Source organism: Gobius niger, assembly GCF_951799975.1.
Source record: "Gobius niger genome assembly, chromosome: 6".
Classification (NCBI taxonomy): Eukaryota; Metazoa; Chordata; class Actinopteri; order Gobiiformes; family Gobiidae; genus Gobius; species Gobius niger.
In genome coordinates this window covers 38,249,844-38,274,354 of record NC_136857.1, presented here as the reverse complement: position 1 = coordinate 38,274,354, position 24,511 = coordinate 38,249,844, and the positions used below count along the sequence as shown (strand labels likewise).

Sequence of the window (24,511 nt, the reverse complement as noted above, 5' to 3'; positions counted from 1 at the left end):
CTGGTGCTAGCTATCATAGCCATTTTAGCAAAGGGACCTCTGGTGCTAACTATCATAGCCACTAAAGCATAGGGACCTCTGATGCTAACTATCATAGCCACTTTAGCATAGGGACCTCTGGTGCTAACTATCATAGCCACTTTAGCATAGGGACCTCTGGTGCTAACTATCATAGCCACTTTAGCATAGGGACCTCTGGTGCTAACTATCATAGGCACTTTAGCATAGGGACCTCTGGTGCTAACTATCATAGGCACTTTAGCATATGGACCTCTGATGCTAACGCTTAAATGCTTTTTTTTTTTCATTTAGTAGAAACTTAAGCCACATGGATCATTTGCTGCTGTAGCTTTATGAAACAGCTGTGGAACTAAAATAACACTAAAGGGAAATGTTTGGATCATTTGGATTTATTTTTCTCCTTAAATGTCTTTGTTTGGACATTATGTTGTTGTTGTTGTTGTTGTTGTTGTTGTTGTTGTTGTTGTTGTTGTTGTTGTTGTTGTTGTTGTTGTTGTTGTTGTTGTGTTAAGTTGCTCGTGTTAGAGCTTAGAGGTTACAATCTGACGGTTTCGGGGGGGGGGGGGGGGGGTCATGAAGCACAAAGAAGTGCTTCATGACCAGTTTAATGTTTCACTGATGGAAACTGGACTTTACTCCTGCGTCACACGGTCAGGGTTCATCCAATCACAGTGTCACATGGTCAGGGTTCATCCAATCACAGTGTCACACGGTCAGGTTTCGTCCAATCACAGCGTCACACGGTCAGGGTTCATCCAATCACAGTGTCACACGGTCAGGTTTCGTCCAATCACAGCGTCACATGGTCAGGGTTCATCCAATCACAGCGTCACATGGTCAGGGTTCATCCAATCACAGCGTCACACGGTCAGGGTTCATCCAATCACAGCGTCACATGGTCAGGGTTCGTCCAATCACAGCATCACATGGTCAGGGTTCGTCCAATCACAACGTCACACGGTCAGGGTTCGTCCAATCACAGCGTCACACGGTCAGGGTTCGTCCAATCACAACGTCACACGGTCAGGGTTCGTCCAATCACAGCTTCACACGGTCAGGGTTCATCCAATCACAGCGGCCGCAGATGTTTATGCCAGAGGTGCTCAGAGCTCACACACTGCGGGTTTAACGATTGGACTAAAGCGAGTGTAAACCAGGAGAACACAACGGGTTTTAACCTCTTAGCCCCCACCTGAACCGGCTTTACCCAAATCAAAAAGTCAAAAACGTGGCCAAAGAGACAAGCAACATAAACGTGATGAAAAACTGAGGAAAATACGACAAAACAACGGGCCAGCACGCAGGTGGTTCATCTCAGTGAGGGACAGAGCAGACCATGAGAAGACCATGAGCAGACTATGAGAAGACTATGAGAAGACCACGAGCAGACCATGAGAAGACCACGAGAAGACCACGAGAAGACCACGAGAAGACCATGAGCAGACCACGATCAGACCATGAATAGACCATGAATAGACCATGAATCGACCATGAGCAGACCATGAGAAGACCATGAGCAGACCATGAGCAGACCATGAATAGACCATGAATAGACCATGAATCGACCATGAGCAGACCATGAGAAGACCACGAGCAGACCACGATCAGACCACGATCAGACCATGAATAGACCATGAATAGACCATGAATCGACCATGAGCAGACCATGAGAAGACCATGAGCAGACCATGAGCAGACCATGAATAGACCATGAATAGACCATGAGAAGACCATGAGCAGACCATGAGCAGACCATGAGAAGACCATGAGCAGACCATGAGAAGACCATGAGCAGACCATGAGCAGACCATGAGCAGACCATGAGCAGACCATGAGCAGACCATGAGCAGACCATGAGCAGACCATGAGAAGACCATGAGAAGACCATGAGAAGACCATGAGCTGACCATGAACAGACCATGAACAGACCATGAACAGACCATGAGCAGACCATGAGAAGACCATGAGAAGACCATGAGCTGACCATGAACAGACCATGAGCAGACCATGAGCAGACCATGAGAAGACCATGAGCTGACCATGAACAGACCATGAGCAGACCATGAGCAGACCATGAGAAGACCATGAGCAGACCATGAGCAGACCACGATCAGACCATGAGCAGACCATGAGCAGACCACGAGAAGACCATGAGCAGACCATGAGCAGACCATGAGCAGACCATGAGAAGACCATGAGCAGACCATGAGCAGACCACGATCAGACCATGAGCAGACCATGAGCAGACCATGAGCAGACCACGATCAGACCATGAGCAGACCACGAGCAGACCATGAGAAGACCATGAGCAGACCCTGAGCAGACCCTGAGCAGACCATGAGAAGACCATGAGCAGACCATGAGAAGACCATGAGAAGACCATGAGCAGACCATGAGAAGACCATGAGCAGACCACGAGAAGACCATGAGCAGACCATGAGCAGACCATGAGCAGACCACGATCAGACCATGAGCAGACCATGAGCAGACCATGAGCAGACCATGAGAAGACCATGAGCAGACCATGAGCAGACCATGAGAAGACCATGAGCAGACCATGAGAAGACCATGAGCAGACCATGAGCAGACCATGAGAAGACCATGAGCAGACCATGAGAAGACCATGAGCAGACCATGAGCAGACCATGAGAAGACCATGAGCAGACCACGAGAAGACCATGAGAAGACCATGAGCAGACCATGAGAAGACCATGAGCAGACCATGAGAAGACCATGAGCAGACCATGAGAAGACCATGAGAAGACCATGAGAAGACCATGAGAAGACCATGAGAAGACCATGAGAAGACCATGAGCAGACCACGAGAAGACCATGAGCAGACCATGAGCAGACCAGATAAGGGAAATAAAAGGTGGGAAATAAAAAGTGACGACCATGGCAAAGAGGACAGAATGCATTTGGTTTTGGCCGGTGGTCAGAGGTTAAATAAAGGTCAAACCAAATAAAAAACAGACTCATTTGGTATAAATAGTTTTTAATCAAAAGTGAAAGAGTGATCGATAAATACAGGAACTGTTTTCATTTGGTGTAAACTAAAGTCTCTCTAAAGTCATCCTGGAAAAGCTTTACAGTGAAGAAAGAAGAACGTGGAGATTCCAGAACATTCCAGAGCCATGTTAGCAAATGTGCAATAAAAGGTTGAGTGCTGTTTGGTGGGATCGTCCAATCAGGAGGCTCCGTTTGGTCACATGGCGGTGACTTTGTCCTCGCTCTCCATGGCGAGGTTCGTGTAGGTCTTCAACTCAGAGCTGTCCCTGAAAAACACCAGACGAGACGTTTAAGGTCCTTCTCAGACTCATCCTGACCTGTGACCCATGTTCTCTGAGTCAGATCTTCTCTCACTCATCCTGACCTGTGGCCCATGTTCTCTGAGGCAGATCTTCTCTCACTCATCCTGACCTGTGACCCATGTTCTCTGAGGCAGATCTTCTCAGACTCATCCTGACCTGTGACCCGTGTTCTCTGAGTCAGATCTTCTCACTCATCCTGACCTGTGGCCCATGTTCTCTGAGTCAGATCTTCTCACTCATCCTGACCTGTGACCCATGTTCTCTGAGTCAAACCTTCTCAGACTCATCCTGACCTGTGGCCCATGTTCTCTGAGTCAGACCTTCTCACTCATCCTGACCTGTGACCCATGTTCTCTGAGTCAGACCTCAGACTCATCCTGACCTGTGGCCCATGTTCTCTGAGTCAGATCTTCTCACTCATCCTGACCTGTGGCCCATGTTCTCTGAGTCAGACCTTCTCAGACTCATCCTGACCTGTGGCCCATGTTCTCTGAGTCAGACTTTCTCAGACTCATCCTGACCTGTGGCCCATGTTCTCTGAGTCAGATCTTCTCAGACTCATCCTGACCTGTGACCCATGTTCTCTGAGTCAGATCTTCTCAGACTCATCCTGACCTGTGACCCATGTTCTCTGAGGCAGATCTTCTCTCACTCATCCTGACCTGTGACCCATGTTCTCTGAGTCAGATCTCAGACTCATCCTGACCTGTGGCCCATGTTCTCTGAGTCAAACCTTCTCAGACTCATCCTGACCTGTGGCCCATGTTCTCTGAGTCAGACCTTCTCACTCATCCTGACCTGTGACCCATGTTCTCTGAGTCAGATCTTCTCAGACTCATCCTGACCTGTGACCCATGTTCTCTGGGTCAGACCTTCTCACTCATCCTGACCTGTGACCCATGTTCTCTGAGTCAGATCTCAGACTCATCCTGACCTGTGGCCCATGTTCTCTGAGTCAGATCTCAGACTCATCCTGACCTGTGGCCCATGTTCTCTGAGGCAGATCTTCTCTCACTCATCCTGACCTGTGACCCATGTTCTCTGAGTCAGATCTCAGACTCATCCTGACCTGTGGCCCATGTTCTCTGAGTCAGACCTTCTCACTCATCCTGACCTGTGACCCATGTTCTCTGAGTCAGATCTTCTCAGACTCTCATCCTGACCTGTGACCCATGTTCTCTGAGTCAGATCTTCTCAGACTCATCCTGACCTGTGACCCATGTTCTCTGAGTCAGATCTTCTCACTCATCCTGACCTGTGGCCCATGTTCTCTGAGTCAGATCTTCTCAGACTCATCCTGACCTGTGACCCATGTTCTCTGAGTCAGATCTTCTCAGACTTGGACCTGACCTTCTCTGCGCTGGGCGCCCGTTCTCCTTCACGTCCTCGTACTCGTTCTCCTTCGTCTCCACGTCCTTGAAGCCCCTGCACGATTCAAACACAGTGTTACGGCAACATCGTGATCGCCGGTTAGACCCCGCCCCCTCCCGGTTAGACCCCGCCCTCCTCCCGGTTAGACCCCACCCCCCTCCTGGTTAGACCCCGCCCTCCTCCCGGTCGCTGGTTAGACCCCGCCCCCTCCCGGTTAGACCCCGCCCCCTCCCGGTTAGACCCCGCCCTCCTCCCGGTCGCTGGTTAGACCCCGCCCCCTCTCGGTTAGACCCCGCCCCCCTCCCGGTTAGACCCCACCCCCCTCCTGGTTAGACCCCGCCCTCCTCCCGGTCGCTGTTAGACCCCGCCCCCTCCCGGTTAGACCCCGCCCCCCTCCCGGTTAGACCCCACCCCCCTCCCGGTTAGACCCCGCCCCCTCCCGGTTAGACCCCGCCCCCCTCCCGGTTAGACCCCGCCCCCCTCCCGGTTAGACCCCACCCCCCTCCCAGTTAGACCCCGCCCTCCTCCCGGTCGCTGGTTAGACCCCGCCCTCCTCCCGGTCGCTGGTTAGACCCCGTCCCCTCCCGGATAGACCCCGCCCCCCTCCCGGTGTGTGTGGCGTTGCCGTGGTTACCGTTCTTTGGGCTTCTCGCACCAGGCGCGTTTGACGAGGAACACGACGAAGGTGAGGAAGAGGAAGCCGACCACGGCGATGATCCCGGTGAGCCACTGAGGCAGAGGCCGCGCCCCCGAGGCCCGGGCTGGCGGGAACAAACGGGAACAAACGGGAATTAACAGGGAATTAACAGGGAATAAACAGGGAATAAACAGGGAATGAACAGGGAATAAACGGGAATTAACAGGGAATTAACAGGGAATTAACGGGAATTAACAGGGAATAAACGAGTATAAACGGGAACAAACGGGAACAAACGGGAACAAACGGGAATTAACAGGGAATAAAGAGGGAATAAACAGGGAATAAACAGGGAATAAACACATTTGAATTCCAGACAGATCCGTGTGAGCAGCAGGATAACAAAGTTCAGCTCCAGAGTTTATGTGAAGAAACCAGCGAGTCGGTGTTTAAGACGTTAGCATGCTACCGGTTAGCATTTAGCCTCTACAGCAGCGATCTGACCTCTGACCTCTCCAAGAGAAAGCCCTGAACCACAAACATCTGGCCTTGGATACAACCTGTGACAGAGGTCAGAGGTCAGAGGTCAGAGCTGTTACTGTAGTATTTCCTCAGTGTCATACATGTGAGACACACGCGTGTTTATTGTGTTGAAGTCATTGACAGTTGCTAACCGGTAGCATGCTAACGTCTTGAGCAGCTGAAACACTGACTCAGACTGAGACTCTGTCGACAAACTGTAACAGTCACAGAGAAAGGTTTTCTGTTCTCTCTTTGATGTGTTCATTTAGTCTTCAGAGTGAAGCAGGTCTTTAGTAGATCCTGCTGTCGCTCCACAGACGGAGCTGCTGTTATTCCACATAAACCTGTTTTTACTGTTCTCTTCCTGAGCGATGATTACGAGTAAATAAAAACACCTCTGTGGATCAGTTCATCTTCATCCTGAGTTACTGTTACATGTTGTAGTACTGCATACTTCTACTTTAGTATTCAAAATGGCCGCCGGAGCTATGCGTGATGTCTCTGGAAACACATGTTAATCATGAACAGTCAAAGCATCATCATGTTCAGATCCCTCACATGTCACTGTGGAGAACAATTAAAGTGACAAATGTAGCACTTTGTCCTTTCATTTTGTCTGGATTTTCACATGATATGAAGCAGATAAATAAAGATGAAGTGGAATAATAATGCATGAGCCACAGTAAAACAGAGTTATAATCCCTCCAAATGGAGCATCCGAGGCCTTTTGGACAATGATTCCAGTCACATTTGAAGGTCAAAGTGATGCTGAATCTTCTCAGGATTTTCAAAGTAAAATCGGATGATTTTGAGACGCAGGTTCCAATGAAAAGTATGTTTCAACTCAAACCAGAAAGTCATGATCCCTTTCCAAAAGCAGCGTGTGTCATGTGTTCACCACATATTTAACTCAGGATTTACACCGTCAAACGTGACCATACTGACCCCTTAACTCCCACCTGAACCGAGCACATTTTCTCCAGTTTGGCTTTACCCCAATCCAAAAGCTTCTGGAAAAAAGGTGTGAAAAAGCAACAAAACGGAGACGAAAACATCGACAAAAAAGTGACAAAAAATGTACAAAAATTTGACAAAAAAGTGACAAAAAATTGACTAAAAAGTGATAACAATTTGACAAAAAAAATCGAATAATTTGACGAAAAAGTGGCAAAAAAGTCACGAAAATTTGACAAAAATGAGACGACTGCCCAACAAAAAAAGTGATGAAAAAAAATCTGATGTGAGGAAAAACATCAATTTAGTTTTGTAGGTCTTAGCTTTCAAATGAGGTGTTACACTGGCCTACAGGGTTTGGGTAAAGCTGAACTGTAGAAAATGCTCTGGGTTCAGGCGTGGTTAAGAGGTTAAGCACAGGAGTTAAAGGCCCTAAACCTGATTGCAAACAATGAAAGATGAAGCCACTAAAGTGAAATGTCGTATCTTTCCTGATATATTTGTAACGTCCACATTCTTTACAGGTTCACTTTACAAACAAAAATAACCTGAAAGTTCTTAAAATGATGCAAATGTTTAATAATGTGATACAGACTGTTCTCTACAATAATCCAGTGAGAGTTTGTGGTGAGGCTTTTACACAGAGGATCTGTTCTACGTCTGGACCGGGTCGTTCACAGACACATCACTGGTTTATGATTCTTCTAATAATTAATGCTAAAGTATTTGCTGATTAATAATATAATAATATAATAATATAATATTAAAGCCGCACTTTGACCTGGTTTAGTCGCGGCGCCGTAAAGTCATTACTCGGTGATTAATCCTGTTCAGGTCAAAGTTCACGTGTTCGTAAATGATCCGTGTTTAATAACATGGAATCAGCTGCTTTTTAAAGATTAACCAGGTTTCATCACACATTGACCTGTTCATATTAAAAACAAACACATTCAGTGGATTTAAAACAGAATCATTTCAAAGCCTTTCATCCAAACTGCACAAGTGCATATGGGGTTCCCCAGGGATCAGTACTGGGGCCTCTCTTGTTTGTTGCTCAAGTGATATTCTTTATACTTGACTTGCAGAGCTGTCACATAAACTATGGATTCACTAAAAAAACTCTTTCATGACAAAGTAGTTATTTTTTTATTGACCTTTATTTAACCAGGACAATCTCACTGAGATTAAGAATCTCTTTTTCAGGGGAGTCCTGGCCCCAGAGGGGAATCTATTGTACATGTTTTTAGTGGTAGTGGAAACCGGAGTACCCGGAGGAAACCTACGCAGACACGGGGAGAACATGCTCCACACAGAAAGGCCCCGTCCAGGTGGGAATCGAACCCAGGACCTTCTAGCTGTGAGGCGTGAGCGCTAACCACTGCGCCACCGTGCCCCCAGAAAGTAGTTAAAGGGACACTGCGTAACATTCTGGACTATACTGTTGTTAAAACCTGCTCCTCATGAAGATGCTGAGACTGCAGTGGATAATCAAAGATTTAGATGAAAACCAAACCTGTTTGAATCTCAGATTCTGCTGCTTTAATCACATCTCCATGGAGACGGGCTGGAGACGCCCCCTCTCTCAACTTAAAGGTAAAGTCATGTGTGAGGAGCCGCTCACCGTGAAGGCTCGTGTTTGTACATTTGCAGAAAATATCTGTCATCAAATAACTGCTTGTGTTTCTATTTAACCTCTTAACTCCCGCCTGAACCGAGAGCATTTTCTCCAGTTCAGCTTTACCCAAATCCTGTCGGCCAGTGTAACGCCTCATTTGAAAGCTAAGACCTACAAAACTCATCTAAATGGATCTTTTTCCTCACATAATCAGATATTTCCTTCCATCTTTTTTTAGGAGGTTTTCAACTCATTTTGTAACTTTTTTTGGTCATTTTTTGGTCACATTTTTATAAGAAAAAATGTAATCATTTTTTGTCACATTTTTGTCATTTTTTCATCATTGTTTTCATCTCAGTTGTGTTGCTTTTTCACAGCTTTTTCCCAGAAGCTTTTGGATTGGGGTAAAGCCAAACTGGAGAAAATGTGCTCGGTTCAGGTGGGAGTGAAGGGGTTAATTTATTGTGTAAAATTCTCCGCGGTGTGGCTTTAAATCCTTTCTCAATTTCAAACATTTTTACAGAAGAAAAACAAAAACAAGACTTTGTGCTCGAAAGAAGAAGGAGGAAGTTCAATAACTCATAATAAACCTCTGATCTCTCATGTAAAACCCGACGCAGAGTCTGAGCTTCTGTGTTTGTATAAACCCTTTATGATCGTACGAAATGTCATAAAGTATTTATCATTTACTGTGGTACAAATAAACACAGCACATGGTTCTTCAGCCTCAAACCAAAGCTCTGACCCTGCTGTACCAAACAGACCCACATGTGCAGCTCTAAAGTCAGATTCACTCACCGCTCTGAGCGACCGCAGACCCGAGGCTCAGGCCCAGGAGCAGCAGCTGCAGGTTCCACACGTTCGACCTCATCCTGCTCCGAGCTCGTCTGAGAGTCCAGGCCGAGTCCAGGCCGAGTCCAGGCCGAGTCCAGGCTCAGTCCAGGCTCAGTCCGAGGTCCACAGTAAATAATTAACCTCTTCACAGGAAACGCCTCACTCGGCCACAAAACCATAAAAACTGATGTCAGATATTATCAGACTGAGATTTACTTCTTTATCTGTAATGGGAGGATCAGTGAGGATAAGTGAGGATACGTGAGGATAAGTGAGGATACGTGAGGATAAATGAGGATACGTGAGGATAAGTGAGGATACGTGAGGATAAGTGAGGATGAGTGAGGATAAGTGCGGATAAGTGAGGATAAGTGAGGATACGTGAGGATAAATGAGGATACGTGAGGATAAGTGAGGATAAGTGAGGATAAATGAGGATACGTGAGGATAAGTGAGGATACGTGAGGATAAGTGAGGATACGTGAGGATAAGTGAGGATAAGTGAGGATACGTGAGGATAAGTGAGGATAAGTGAGGATACGTGAGGATAAGTGAGGATAAATGAGGATACGTGAGGATAAGTGAGGATACGTGAGGATAAGTGAGGATACGTGAGGATACGTGAGGATAAATGAAGATACGTGAGGATAAGTGAGGATAAGTGAGGATAAGTGAGGATAAGTGAGGATAAATGAGGATACGTGAGGATAAGTGAGGATACGTGAGGATAAGTGAGGATACGTGAGGATACGTGAGGATACGTGAGGATAAATGAGGATAAGTGAGGATAAGTGAGGATAAGTGAGGATAAGTGAGGATAAGTGAGGATATGTGAGGATACGTGAGGATACGTGAGGATAAGTGAGGATAAGTGAGGATAAGTGAGGATACGTGAGGATAAGTGAGGATACGTGAGGATACGTGAGGATACGTGAGGATAAATGAGGATAAGTGAGGATAAGTGAGGATAAGTGCGGATAAGTGAGGATAAGTGAGGATAAATGAGGATACGTGAGGATAAGTGAGGATACGTGAGGATAAGTGAGGATAAGTGAGGATAAATGAGGATACGTGAGGATAAGTGAGGATACGTGAGGATAAGTGAGGATAAGTGAGGATAAGTGAGGATAAGTGAGGATACGTGAGGATAAGTGAGGATACGTGAGGATAAGTGAGGATACGTGAGGATACGTGAGGATAAGTGAGGATACGTGAGGATAAGTGAGGATAAGTGAGGATAAGTGAGGATACGTGAGGATACGTGAGGATAAGTGAGGATAAGTGAGGATACGTGAGGATACGTGAGGATAAGTGAGGATAAGTGAGGATAAGTGAGGATACGTGAGGATAAGTGAGGATACGTGAGGATAAGTGAGGATAAGTGAGGATAAGTGCGGATAAGTGAGGATAAGTGAGGATAAGTGAGGATAAATGAGGATATGTGAGGATAAGTGAGGATACGTGAGGATAAGTGAGGATACGTGAGGATATACGTGAGGATAAGTGAGGATACGTGAGGATACGTGAGGATACGTGAGGATAAGTGAGGATACGTGAGGATACGTGAGGATAAGTGAGGATAAGTGAGGATAAGTGAGGATAAGTGAGGATAAGTGAGGATAAGTGAGGATACGTGAGGATACGTGAGGATAAATGAGGATACGTGAGGATAAGTGAGGATAAGTGAGGATACGTGAGGATACGTGAGGATAAGTGAGGATACGTGAGGATAAGTGAGGATACGTGAGGATAAATGAGGATAAGTGAGGATAAATGAGGATACGTGAGGATAAGTGAGGATAAGTGAGGATACGTGAGGATACGTGAGGATACGTGAGGATACGTGAGGATAAGTGAGGATACGTGAGGATACGTGAGGATACGTGAGGATAAGTGAGGATACGTGAGGATAAGTGAGGATTCGTGAGGATAAGTGAGGATACGTGAGGATAAGTGAGGATACGTGAGGATAAGTGAGGATACGTGAGGATACGTGAGGATACGTGAGGAAAAGTGAGGATACGTGAGGATACGTGAGGATACGTGAGGATACGTGAGGATAAATGAGGATACGTGAGGATACGTGAGGATACGTGAGGATGAGTGAGGATACGTGAGGATACGTGAGGATAAGTGAGGATACGTGAGGATAAGTGAGGATACGTGAGGATAAGTGAGGATACGTGAGGATACGTGAGGATAAGTGAGGATACGTGAGGATAAGTGAGGATACGTGAGGATACGTGAGGATACGTGAGGATGAGTCAGGATACGTGAGGATACGTGAGGATAAGTGAGGATACGTGAGGATACGTGAGGATAAGTGAGGATACGTGAGGATCAGTGAGGATCAGTGAGGATACGTGAGGATACGTGAGGATACGTGAGGATAAGTGAGGATACGTGAGGATACGTGAAGATACGTGAGGATAAGTGAGGATACGTGAGGATAAGTGAGGATACGCGAGGATAAATGAGGATACGTGAGGATACGTGAGGATACGTGAGGATACGTGAGGATAAGTGAGGATACGTGAGGATACGTGAAGATACGCGAGGAAAAATGAGGATACGTGAGGATAAGTGAGGATACGTGAGGATAAATGAGGATACGTGAGGATCAGTGAGGATACGTGAGGATACGTGAGGATACGGATACGTGAGGAGACGTGAGGAGACGTGAGGAGACATGAGGAGACGAGAGGAGGAGGAGGAGACGAGAGGAGGAGACGAGACGAGAGGAAGAGACGAGAAGAGGAGGAGGAGACGAGAGGAGGAGGAGGAGACGAGAGGAGGAGGCGAGATGAGGAGACGAGACGAGAGGAGGAGGAGACGAGAGGAGGAGATGAGACGAGAGGAGGAGACGAGACGAGAGGAGGAGACGAGAGGAGGAGACGAGACGAGAGGAAGAGACGAGAGGAGGAGGAGGAGACGAGAGGAGGAGGAGGAGACGAGAGGAGGAGGAGGAGACGAGAGGAGGAGACGAGAGGAGGAGGAGACGAGAGGAGGAGACGAGACGAGAGGAGGAGGAGACGAGAGGAGGAGATGAGACGAGAGGAGGAGACGAGACGAGAGGAGGAGACGAGAGGAGGAGGAGACGAGAGGAGGAGACGAGACGAGAGGAAGAGACGAGAGGAGGAGGAGGAGACGAAAGGAGGAGGAGGAGACGAGAGGAGGAGACGAGACGAGAGGAGGAGACGAGAGGAGGAGGAGACGAGAGGAGGAGGAGGAGACGAGAGGAGGAGGAGGAGACGAGAGGAGGAGACGAGAGGAGGAGACGAGACGAGAGGAGACGAGACGAGAGGAGGAGACGAGAGGAGACGAGACGAGAGGAGGAGACGAGAGGAGGAGGAGGACACGATAGGATACGTGAGGATGAGTGAGGATACGTGAGGATACGTGAGGATACGTGAGGATAAGTGAGGATCAGTGAGGATCAGTGAGGATACGTGAGGATAAGTGAGGATAAGTGAGGATACGTGAGGATACGTGAGGATACGTGAGGATAAGTGAGGATACGTGAGGATACGTGAGGATACGTGAGGAAAAGTGAGGATACGTGAGGATAAGTGAGGATACGTGAGGATACGTGAGGATACGTGAGGATAAGTGAGGATACGTGAGGATAAGTGAGGATACGTGATGATACGTGAGGATAAGTGAGGATACGTGAGGATACGTGAGGATACGTGAGGAAAAGTGAGGATACGTGAGGAGACGAGAGGAGGAGGAGGAGACGAGAGGAGGAGACGAGAGGAGGAGGAGACGAGAGGAGAAGGAGGACACGATAGGATACGTGAGGATAAGTGAGGATACGTGAGGATACGTGAGGATACGTGAGGATGCGTGAGGATAAATAAGGATCCGTGAGGATCCGTGAGGATACGTGAGGATAAGTGAGGATACGTGAGGATACGTGAGGATATGTGAGGATACGTGAGGATACGTGAGGATACGTGAGGATAAATGAGGATACGTGAGGATACTTGAGGATACGTGAGGATACGTGAGGATACGTGAGGATACGTGAGGATACATGAGGATACGTGAGGATACGTGAGGATAAATGAGGATACGTGAGGATACGTGAGGATACGTAAGGATAAGTGAGGATAAGTGAGGATACGTGAGGATACGTGAGGATAAGTAAGGATACGTGAGGATACGTGAGGATACGTGAGGATACGTGAGGAAAAGTGAGGATACGTGAGGATACGTGAGGATACGTGAGGATACGTGAGGATAAGTGAGGATACGTGAGGATACGTGAGGAAAAGTGAGGATACGTGAGGATACGTGAGGATAAGTGAGGATAAGTGAGGATACGTGAGGATACGTGAGGATAAGTGAGGATACGTGAGGATACGTGTGGATAAGTGAGGATACGTGAGGATAAGTGAGGATACGTGAGGATAAGTGAGGATACGTGATGATACGTGAGGATAAGTGAGGATACGTGAGGATACGTGAGGATAAGTGAGGATACGTGAGGATAAGTGAGGATACGTGAGGATAAGTGAGGATACGTGATGATACGTGAGGATAAGTGAGGATAAGTGAGGATACGTGAGGATAAGTGAGGATACTTGAGGATACGTGAGGATACGTGAGGATAAGTGAGGATACGTGATGATACGTGAGGATAAGTGAGGATACGTGAGGATACGTGAGGATAAGTGAGGATACGTGAGGATAAGTGAGGATACGTGAGGATAAGTGAGGATACGTGATGATACGTGAGGATAAGTGAGGATAAGTGAGGATACGTGAGGATAAGTGAGGATACTTGAGGATACGTGAGGATACGTGAGGATAAGTGAGGATACGTGAGGATACGTGAGGATAAGTGAGGATACGTGAGGATACGTGAGGATACGTGAGGATACGTGAGGATACGTGAGGATACGTGAGGATACGTGAGGATAAATGAGGATACGTGAGGATACGTGAGGATACGTAAGGATAAGTGAGGATACGTGAGGATACGTGAGGATAAGTGAGGATACGTGAGGATACGTAAGGATAAGTGAGGATAAGTGAGGATACGTGAGGATACGTGAGGATACGTGAGGATAAGTGAGGATACGTGAGGATACGTGAGGAAAAGTGAGGATACGTGAGGATACGTGAGGATAAGTGAGGATAAGTGAGGATACGTGAGGATAAGTAAGGATACGTGAGGATACGTGAGGAAAAGTGAGGATACGTGAGGATACGTGAGGATAAGTGAGGATAAGTGAGGATACGTGAGGATACGTGAGGATACGTGAGGATACGTGAGGATACGTGAGGAAAAGTGAGGATACGTGAGGATACGTGAGGATAAGTGAGGATAAGTGAGGATACGTGAGGATACGTGAGGATACGTGAGGATACGTGAGGATACGTGAGGATACGTGAGGATAAGTGAGGATACGTGAGGATACGTGAGGATACGTGAGGATACGTGAGGATACGTGAGGATACGTGAGGATAAGTGAGGATACGTGAGGATACGTGAGGATACGTGAGGATGAGTGAGGATACGTGAGGATACGTGAGGATACGTGAGGAGACGAGAGGAGGAGACGAGAGGAGGAGACGAGACGAGAGGAGGAGACGAGAGGAGGACACGATAGGATACGTGAGGATGAGTGAGGATATATGAGGATAACTGAGGATCCGTGAGGATCCGTGAGGATACGTGAGGATACGTGAGGATACGTGAGGATACGTGAGGATAAGTGAGGATACGTGAGGATAAGTGAGGATACGTGAGGATACGTGAGGATACGTGAGGATACGTGAGGATACGTGAGGATAAGTGAGGATACGTGATGATACGTGAGGATAAGTGAAGATACGTGAGGATAAGTGAGGATACGTGAGGATACGTGAGGATACGTGAGGATACGTGAGGATACGTGAGGAAAAGTGAGGATACGTGAGGATAAGTGAGGATACGTGAGGATACGTGAGGATGCGTGAGGATACGTGAGGATACGTGAGGTTAAGTGAGGATACGTGAGGATAAGTGAGGATACGTGATGATACGTGAGGATAAGTGAAGATACGTGAGGATACGTGAGGATACGTGAGGATACGTGAGGATAAGTGAGGATACGTGAGGATAAGTGAGGATACGTGAGGATACGTGAGGATACGTGAGGATACGTGAGGATACGTAAGGATAAATAAGGATCCGTGAGGATCCGTGAGGATACGTGAGGATAAGTGAGGATACGTGAGGATACGTGAGGATATGTGAGGATACGTGAGGATACGTGAGGATACGTGAGGATAAATGAGGATACGTGAGGATACTTGAGGATACGTGAGGATACGTGAGGATACGTGAGGATACGTGAGGATACGTGAGGATACGTGAGGATACGTGAGGATAAATGAGGATACGTGAGGATACGTGAGGATACGTGAGGATAAGTGAGGATACGTAAGGATAAGTGAGGATAAGTGAGGATACGTGAGGATACGTGAGGATAAGTGAGGATACGTGAGGATACGTGAGGATACGTGAGGATACGTGAGGATACGTGAGGATAAGTGAGGATACGTGATGATACGTGAGGATAAGTGAAGATACGTGAGGATAAGTGAGGATACGTGAGGATACGTGAGGATACGTGAGGAAAAGTGAGGATACGTGAGGAGACGAGAGGAGGAGGAGGAGACGAGAGGAGGAGACGAGAGGAGGAGGAGACGAGAGGAGAAGGAGGACACGATAGGATACGTGAGGATAAGTGAGGATACGTGAGGATACGTGAGGATACGTGAGGATAAATAAGGATCCGTGAGGATCCGTGAGGATACGTGAGGATAAGTGAGGATACGTGAGGATACGTGAGGATATGTGAGGATACGTGAGGATACGTGAGGATACGTGAGGATAAATGAGGATACGTGAGGATACTTGAGGATACGTGAGGATACGTGAGGATACGTGAGGATACGTGAGGATACATGAGGATACGTGAGGATACGTGAGGATAAATGAGGATACGTGAGGATACGTGAGGATACGTAAGGATAAGTGAGGATAAGTGAGGATACGTGAGGATACGTGAGGATAAGTAAGGATACGTGAGGATACGTGAGGATACGTGAGGATACGTGAGGAAAAGTGAGGATACGTGAGGATACGTGAGGATACGTGAGGATACGTGAGGATAAGTGAGGATACGTGAGGATACGTGAGGAAAAGTGAGGATACGTGAGGATACGTGAGGATAAGTGAGGATAAGTGAGGATACGTGAGGATACGTGAGGATAAGTGAGGATACGTGAGGATACGTGTGGATAAGTGAGGATACGTGAGGATAAGTGAGGATACGTGAGGATAAGTGAGGATACGTGATGATACGTGAGGATAAGTGAGGATACGTGAGGATACGTGAGGATAAGTGAGGATACGTGAGGATAAGTGAGGATACGTGAGGATAAGTGAGGATACGTGATGATACGTGAGGATAAGTGAGGATAAGTGAGGATACGTGAGGATAAGTGAGGATACTTGAGGATACGTGAGGATACGTGAGGATAAGTGAGGATACGTGATGATACGTGAGGATAAGTGAGGATACGTGAGGATACGTGAGGATAAGTGAGGATACGTGAGGATAAGTGAGGATACGTGAGGATAAGTGAGGATACGTGATGATACGTGAGGATAAGTGAGGATAAGTGAGGATACGTGAGGATAAGTGAGGATACTTGAGGATACGTGAGGATACGTGAGGATAAGTGAGGATACGTGAGGATACGTGAGGATAAGTGAGGATACGTGAGGATACGTGAGGATACGTGAGGATACGTGAGGATACGTGAGGATACGTGAGGATACGTGAGGATAAATGAGGATACGTGAGGATACGTGAGGATACGTAAGGATAAGTGAGGATACGTGAGGATACGTGAGGATAAGTGAGGATACGTGAGGATACGTAAGGATAAGTGAGGATAAGTGAGGATACGTGAGGATACGTGAGGATACGTGAGGATAAGTGAGGATACGTGAGGATACGTGAGGAAAAGTGAGGATACGTGAGGATACGTGAGGATAAGTGAGGATAAGTGAGGATACGTGAGGATAAGTAAGGATACGTGAGGATACGTGAGGAAAAGTGAGGATACGTGAGGATACGTGAGGATAAGTGAGGATAAGTGAGGATACGTGAGGATACGTGAGGATACGTGAGGATACGTGAGGATACGTGAGGAAAAGTGAGGATACGTGAGGATACGTGAGGATAAGTGAGGATAAGTGAGGATACGTGAGGATACGTGAGGATACGTGAGGATACGTGAGGATACGTGAGGATACGTGAGGATAAGTGAGGATACGTGAGGATACGTGAGGATACGTGAGGATACGTGAGGATACGTGAGGATACGTGAGGATAAGTGAGGATACGTGAGGATACGTGAGGATACGTGAGGATGAGTGAGGATACGTGAGGATACGTGAGGATACGTGAGGAGACGAGAGGAGGAGACGAGAGGAGGAGACGAGACGAGAGGAGGAGACGAGAGGAGGACACGATAGGATACGTGAGGATGAGTGAGGATATATGAGGATAACTGAGGATCCGTGAGGATCCGTGAGGATACGTGAGGATACGTGAGGATACGTGAGGATACGTGAGGATAAGTGAGGATACGTGAGGATAAGTGAGGATACGTGAGGATACGTGAGGATACGTGAGGATACGTGAGGATACGTGAGGATAAGTGAGGATACGTGATGATACGTGAGGATAAGTGAAGATACGTGAGGATAAGTGAGGATACGTGAGGATACGTGAGGATACGTGAGGATACGTGAGGATACGTGAGGAAAAGTGAGGATACGTGAGGATAAGTGAGGATACGTGAGGATACGTGAGGATGCGTGAGGATACGTGAGGATACGTGAGGTTAAGTGAGGATACGTGAGGATAAGTGAGGATACGTGATGATACGTGAGGATAAGTGAAGATACGTGAGGATACGTGAGGATACGTGAGGATACGTGAGGATAAGTGAGGATACGTGAGGATAAGTGAGGATACGTGAGGATACGTGAGGATACGTGAGGATACGTGAGGATACGTAAGGATAAATAAGGATCCGTGAGGATCCGTGAGGATACGTGAGGATAAGTGAGGATACGTGAGGATACGTGAGGATATGTGAGGATACGTGAGGATACGTGAGGATACGTGAGGATAAATGAGGATACGTGAGGATACTTGAGGATACGTGAGGATACGTGAGGATACGTGAGGATACGTGAGGATACGTGAGGATACGTGAGGATACGTGAGGATACGTGAGGATAAATGAGGATACGTGAGGATACGTGAGGATACGTGAGGATAAGTGAGGATACGTAAGGATAAGTGAGGATAAGTGAGGATACGTGAGGATACGTGAGGATAAGTGAGGATACGTGAGGATAAGTGAGGATACGTGAGGATAAGTGAGGATACGTAAGGATAAGTGAGGATAAGTGAGGATACGTGAGGATACGTGAGGATACGTGAGGATAAGTGAGGATACGTGAGGATACGTGAGGAAAAGTGAGGATACGTGAGGATACGTGAGGATAAGTGAGGATAAGTGAGGATACGTGAGGATACGTGAGGATACGTGAGGATAAGTGAGGATACGTGAGGATAAGTGAGGATACGTGAGGATACGTGATGATACGTGAGGAAAGGTGAGGATACGTGAGGATACGTGAGGATAAGTGAGGATACGTGAGGATACGTGAGGATACGTGATGATACGTGAGGATAAGTGAGGATACTTGAGGATACGTGAGGATACGTGAGGATACGTGAGGATAAGTGAGGATACGTGAGGATACGTGAGGATACGTGAGGATAAGTGAGGATACGTGAGGATAAGTGAAGATACGTGAGGATAAGTGAGGATACGTGAGGATACGTGAGGATACGTGAGGAGACGTGAGGAGACGTGAGGAGACGAGAGGAGGAGGAGGAGACGAGAGGAGGAGGAGGAGACGAGAGGAGGAGGCGAGAGGAGGAGACGAGACGAGAGGAGGAGGAGACGAGAGGAGGAGATGAGACGAGAGGAGGAGACGAGAGGAGGAGACGAGAGGAGGAGGAGACGAGAGGAGGAGACGAGACGAGAGGAAGAGACGAGAGGAGGAGGAGGAGACGAGAGGAGGAGGAGGAGACGAGAGGAGGAGACGAGAGGAGGAGACGAGACGAGAGGAGGAGACGAGAGGAGGAGGAGACGAGAGGAGGAGGAGGAGACGAGAGGAGGAGGAGGAGACGAGAGGAGGAGGCGAGAGGAGGAGACGAGACGAGAGGAGGAGGAGACGAGAGGAGGAGATGAGACGAGAGGAGGAGACGAGACGAGAGGAGGAGACGAGAGGAGGAGGAGACGAGAGGAGGAGACGAGACGAGAGGAAGAGACGAGAGGAGGAGGAGGAGACGAGAGGAGGAGGAGGAGACGAGAGGAGGAGACGAGAGGAGGAGGAGACGAGAGGAGGAGACGAGAGGAGGAGACGAGACGAGAGGAGGAGACGCGACGAGAGGAGACGAGACGAGAGGAGGAGACGAGAGGAGGAGACGAGACGAGAGGAGACGAGACGAGAGGAGGAGACGAGAGGAGGAGACGAGACGAGAGGAGACGAGACGAGAGGAGGAGACGAGAGGAGGAGGAGGAGACGAGAGGAGACGAGACGAGAGGAGACGAGACGAGAGGAGGAGGACACGATAGGATACGTGAGGATAAGTGAGGATACGTGAGGATACGTGAGGATACGTGAGGATACGTGAGGATACGTGAGGATACGTGAGGATAAATAAGGATCCGTGAGGATACGTGAGGATAAGTGAGGATACGTGAGGATACGTGAGGATATATGAGGATACGTGAGGATACGTGAGGATAAATGAGGATACGTGAGGATACGTGAGGATACGTGAGGATACGTGAGGATACGTGAGGAAAAGTGAGGATACGTTAGGATACGTGAGGATAAGTGAGGATAAGTGAGGATACGTGAGGATACGTGAGGATACGTGAGGATACGTGAAGATACTTGAGGATAAGTGAGGATACTTGAGGATACGTGAGGATACGTGAGGATAAGTGAGGATACGTGAGGATAAGTGAGGATACGTGAAGATACTTGAGGATAAGTGAGGATACTTGAGGATACGTGAGGATACGTGAGGATAAGTGAGGATACGTGAGGATAAGTGAAGATACGTGAGGATAAGTGAGGATACGTGAGGATACGTGAGGATACGTGAGGAAAAGTGAGGATACGTGAGGATAAGTGAGGAAAAGTGAGGATACGTGAGGAAAAGTGAGGATACGTGAGGAGACGTGAGGAGACGTGAGGAGACGAGAGGAGGAGGAGGAGACGAGAGGAGTAGGAGACGAGAGGAGGAGACGAGACGAGAGGAGGAGACGAGAGGAGAAGGAGACGAGAGGAGGAGACGAGAGGAGGAGACGAGACGAGAGGAGAAGGAGACGAGAGGAGGAGACGAGAGGAGGAGACGAGACGAGAGGAGGAGGAGACGAGAGGAGGAGACGAGAGGAGGAGACGAGACGAGAGGAGGAGGAGACGAGAGGAGGAGACGAGAGGAGACGAGACGAGACGAGAGGAGGAGACGAGAGGAGGAGACGAGAGGAGGAGACGAGAGGAGGAGACGAGACGAGAGGAGGAGACGAGAGGAGGAGACGAGACGAGAGGAGAAGGAGACGAGAGGAGGAGACGAGAGGAGGAGACGAGACGAGAGGAGGAGGAGACGAGAGGAGGAGACGAGAGGAGACGAGACGAGAGGAGGAGACGAGAGGAGGAGACGAGACGAGACGAGACGAGACGAGAGGAGGAGACGAGAGGAGGAGGAGGAGACGAGAGGAGACGAGACGAGAGGAGGAGACGAGAGGAGGAGGACACGATAGGATACGTGAGGATAAGTAAGGATACGTGAGGATACGTGAGGATACGTAAGGATAAATAAGGATCCGTGAGGATCCGTGAGGATACGTGAGGATAAGTGAGGATACGTGAGGATACGTGAGGATATGTGAGGATACGTGAGGATACGTGAGGATACGTGAGGATAAATGAGGATACGTGAGGATACTTGAGGATACGTGAGGATACGTGAGGATACGTGAGGATACGTGAGGATACGTGAGGATACGTGAGGATACGTGAGGATAAATGAGGATACGTGAGGATACGTGAGGATAAGTGAGGATACGTAAGGATAAGTGAGGATAAGTGAGGATACGTGAGGATACGTGAGGATAAGTGAGGATACGTGAGGATAAGTGAGGATACGTGAAGATACTTGAGGATAAGTGAGGATACTTGAGGATACGTGAGGATACGTGAGGATAAGTGAGGATACTTGAGGATACGTGAGGATACGTGAGGATAAGTGAGGATACGTGAGGATAAGTGAGGATACGTGAAGATACTTGAGGATAAGTGAGGATACTTGAGGATACGTGAGGATACGTGAGGATAAGTGAGGATACGTGAGGATAAGTGAAGATACGTGAGGATAAGTGAGGATACGTGAGGATACGTGAGGATACGTGAGGAAAAGTGAGGATACGTGAGGATAAGTGAGGAAAAGTGAGGATACGTGAGGAAAAGTGAGGATACGTGAGGAGACGTGAGGAGACGTGAGGAGACGAGAGGAGGAGGAGGAGACGAGAGGAGTAGGAGACGAGAGGAGGAGACGAGACGAGAGGAGGAGACGAGAGGAGAAGGAGACGAGAGGAGGAGACGAGAGGAGGAGACGAGACGAGAGGAGTAGGAGACGAGAGGAGGAGACGAGACGAGAGGAGGAGGAGACGAGAGGAGGAGACGAGAGGAGGAGACGAGACGAGAGGAGGAGGAGACGAGAGGAGGAGACGAGAGGAGACGAGACGAGAGGAGGAGACGAGAGGAGGAGACGAGACGAGAGGAGAAGGAGACGAGAGGAGGAGACGAGAGGAGGAGACGAGACGAGAGGAGGAGGAGACGAGAGGAGGAGACGAGAGGAGACGAGACGAGAGGAGGAGACGAGAGGAGGAGACGAGACGAGACGAGACGAGACGAGAGGAGGAGACGAGAGGAGGAGGAGGAGACGAGAGGAGACGAGACGAGAGGAGGAGACGAGAGGAGGAGGACACGATAGGATACGTGAGGATAAGTAAGGATACGTGAGGATACGTGAGGATACGTAAGGATAAATAAGGATCCGTGAGGATCCGTGAGGATACGTGAGGATAAGTGAGGATACGTGAGGATACGTGAGGATATGTGAGGATACGTGAGGATACGTGAGGATACGTGAGGATAAATGAGGATACGTGAGGATACTTGAGGATACGTGAGGATACGTGAGGATACGTGAGGATACGTGAGGATACGTGAGGATACGTGAGGATACGTGAGGATAAATGAGGATACGTGAGGATACGTGAGGATAAGTGAGGATACGTAAGGATAAGTGAGGATAAGTGAGGATACGTGAGGATACGTGAGGATAAGTGAGGATACGTGAGGATAAGTGAGGATACGTGAGGATAAGTGAGGATACGTAAGGATAAGTGAGGATAAGTGAGGATAAGTGAGGATAAGTGAGGATACGTGAGGATACGTGAGGATACGTGAGGATAAGTGAGGATACGTGAGGATACGTGAGGAAAAGTGAGGATACGTGAGGATACGTGAGGATAAGTGAGGATAAGTGAGGATACGTGAGGATACGTGAGGATACGTGAGGATAAGTGAGGATACGTGAGGATACGTGAGGATACGTGAGGAAAGGTGAGGATACGTGAGGATACGTGAGGATAAGTGAGGATACGTGAGGATACGTGAGGATACGTGATGATACGTGAGGATAAGTGAGGATACTTGAGGATACGTGAGGATACGTGAGGATACGTGAGGATACGTGAGGATAAGTGAGGATACGTGAGGATACGTGAGGATACGTGAGAATAAGTGAGGATACGTGAGGATAAGTGAAGATACGTGAGGATAAGTGAGGATACGTGAGGATACGTGAGGATACGTGAGGATACGTGAGGAGACGTGAGGAGACGTGAGGAGACGAGAGGAGGAGGAGGAGACGAGAGGAGGAGGAGGAGACGAGAGGAGGAGGCGAGAGGAGGAGACGAGACGAGAGGAGGAGGAGACGAGAGGAGGAGATGAGACGAGAGGAGGAGACGAGACGAGAGGAGGAGACGAGAGGAGGAGGAGACGAGAGGAGGAGACGAGACGAGAGGAAGAGACGAGAGGAGGAGGAGGAGACGAGAGGAGGAGGAGGAGACGAGAGGAGGAGACGAGAGGAGGAGACGAGACGAGAGGAGGAGACGAGAGGAGGAGGAGACGAGAGGAGGAGGAGGAGACGAGAGGAGGAGGAGGAGACGAGAGGAGGAGGCGAGAGGAGGAGACGAGACGAGAGGAGGAGGAGACGAGAGGAGGAGATGAGACGAGAGGAGGAGACGAGACGAGAGGAGGAGACGAGAGGAGGAGGAGACGAGAGGAGGAGACGAGACGAGAGGAAGAGACGAGAGGAGGAGGAGGAGACGAGAGGAGGAGGAGGAGACGAGAGGAGGAGACGAGAGGAGGAGGAGACGAGAGGAGGAGACGAGAGGAGGAGACGAGACGAGAGGAGGAGACGCGACGAGAGGAGACGAGACGAGAGGAGGAGACGAGAGGAGGAGACGAGACGAGAGGAGACGAGACGAGAGGAGGAGACGAGAGGAGGAGACGAGACGAGAGGAGACGAGACGAGAGGAGGAGACGAGAGGAGGAGGAGGAGACGAGAGGAGACGAGACGAGAGGAGACGAGACGAGAGGAGGAGGACACGATAGGATACGTGAGGATAAGTGAGGATACGTGAGGATACGTGAGGATACGTGAGGATACGTGAGGATACGTGAGGATAAATAAGGATCCGTGAGGATCCGTAAGGATACGTGAGGATAAGTGAGGATACGTGAGGATACGTGAGGATATGTGAGGATACGTGAGGATACGTGAGGATAAATGAGGATACGTGAGGATACGTGAGGATACGTGAGGATACGTGAGGATACGTGAGGAAAAGTGAGGATACGTTAGGATACGTGAGGATAAGTGAGGATAAGTGAGGATACGTGAGGATACGTGAGGATACGTGAGGATACGTGAGGATAAGTGAGGATACGTGAAGATACTTGAGGATAAGTGAGGATAAGTGAGGATACGTGAGGATAAGTGAAGATACGTG

General features: G+C 48.5%; 1 protein-coding gene across 1 annotated transcript; it reads right to left on the bottom strand.

Moving 5' to 3' along the window:
* Nucleotides 1–3,214: 3,214 nt before the first annotated feature.
* pdzk1ip1 (PDZK1 interacting protein 1) lies at nucleotides 3,215–9,302 on the bottom strand (the record flags this gene model as incomplete). Its single annotated transcript, XM_079559052.1, has 4 exons — nucleotides 3,215–3,296; nucleotides 4,683–4,757; nucleotides 5,338–5,464; nucleotides 9,230–9,302. The coding sequence occupies 4 exons, from the start codon at nucleotides 9,300–9,302 to the stop codon at nucleotides 3,227–3,229; spliced, it is 345 nt and encodes a 114-aa protein (XP_079415178.1). The 3' UTR covers nucleotides 3,215–3,226.
* Nucleotides 9,303–24,511: the final 15,209 nt, after the last annotated feature.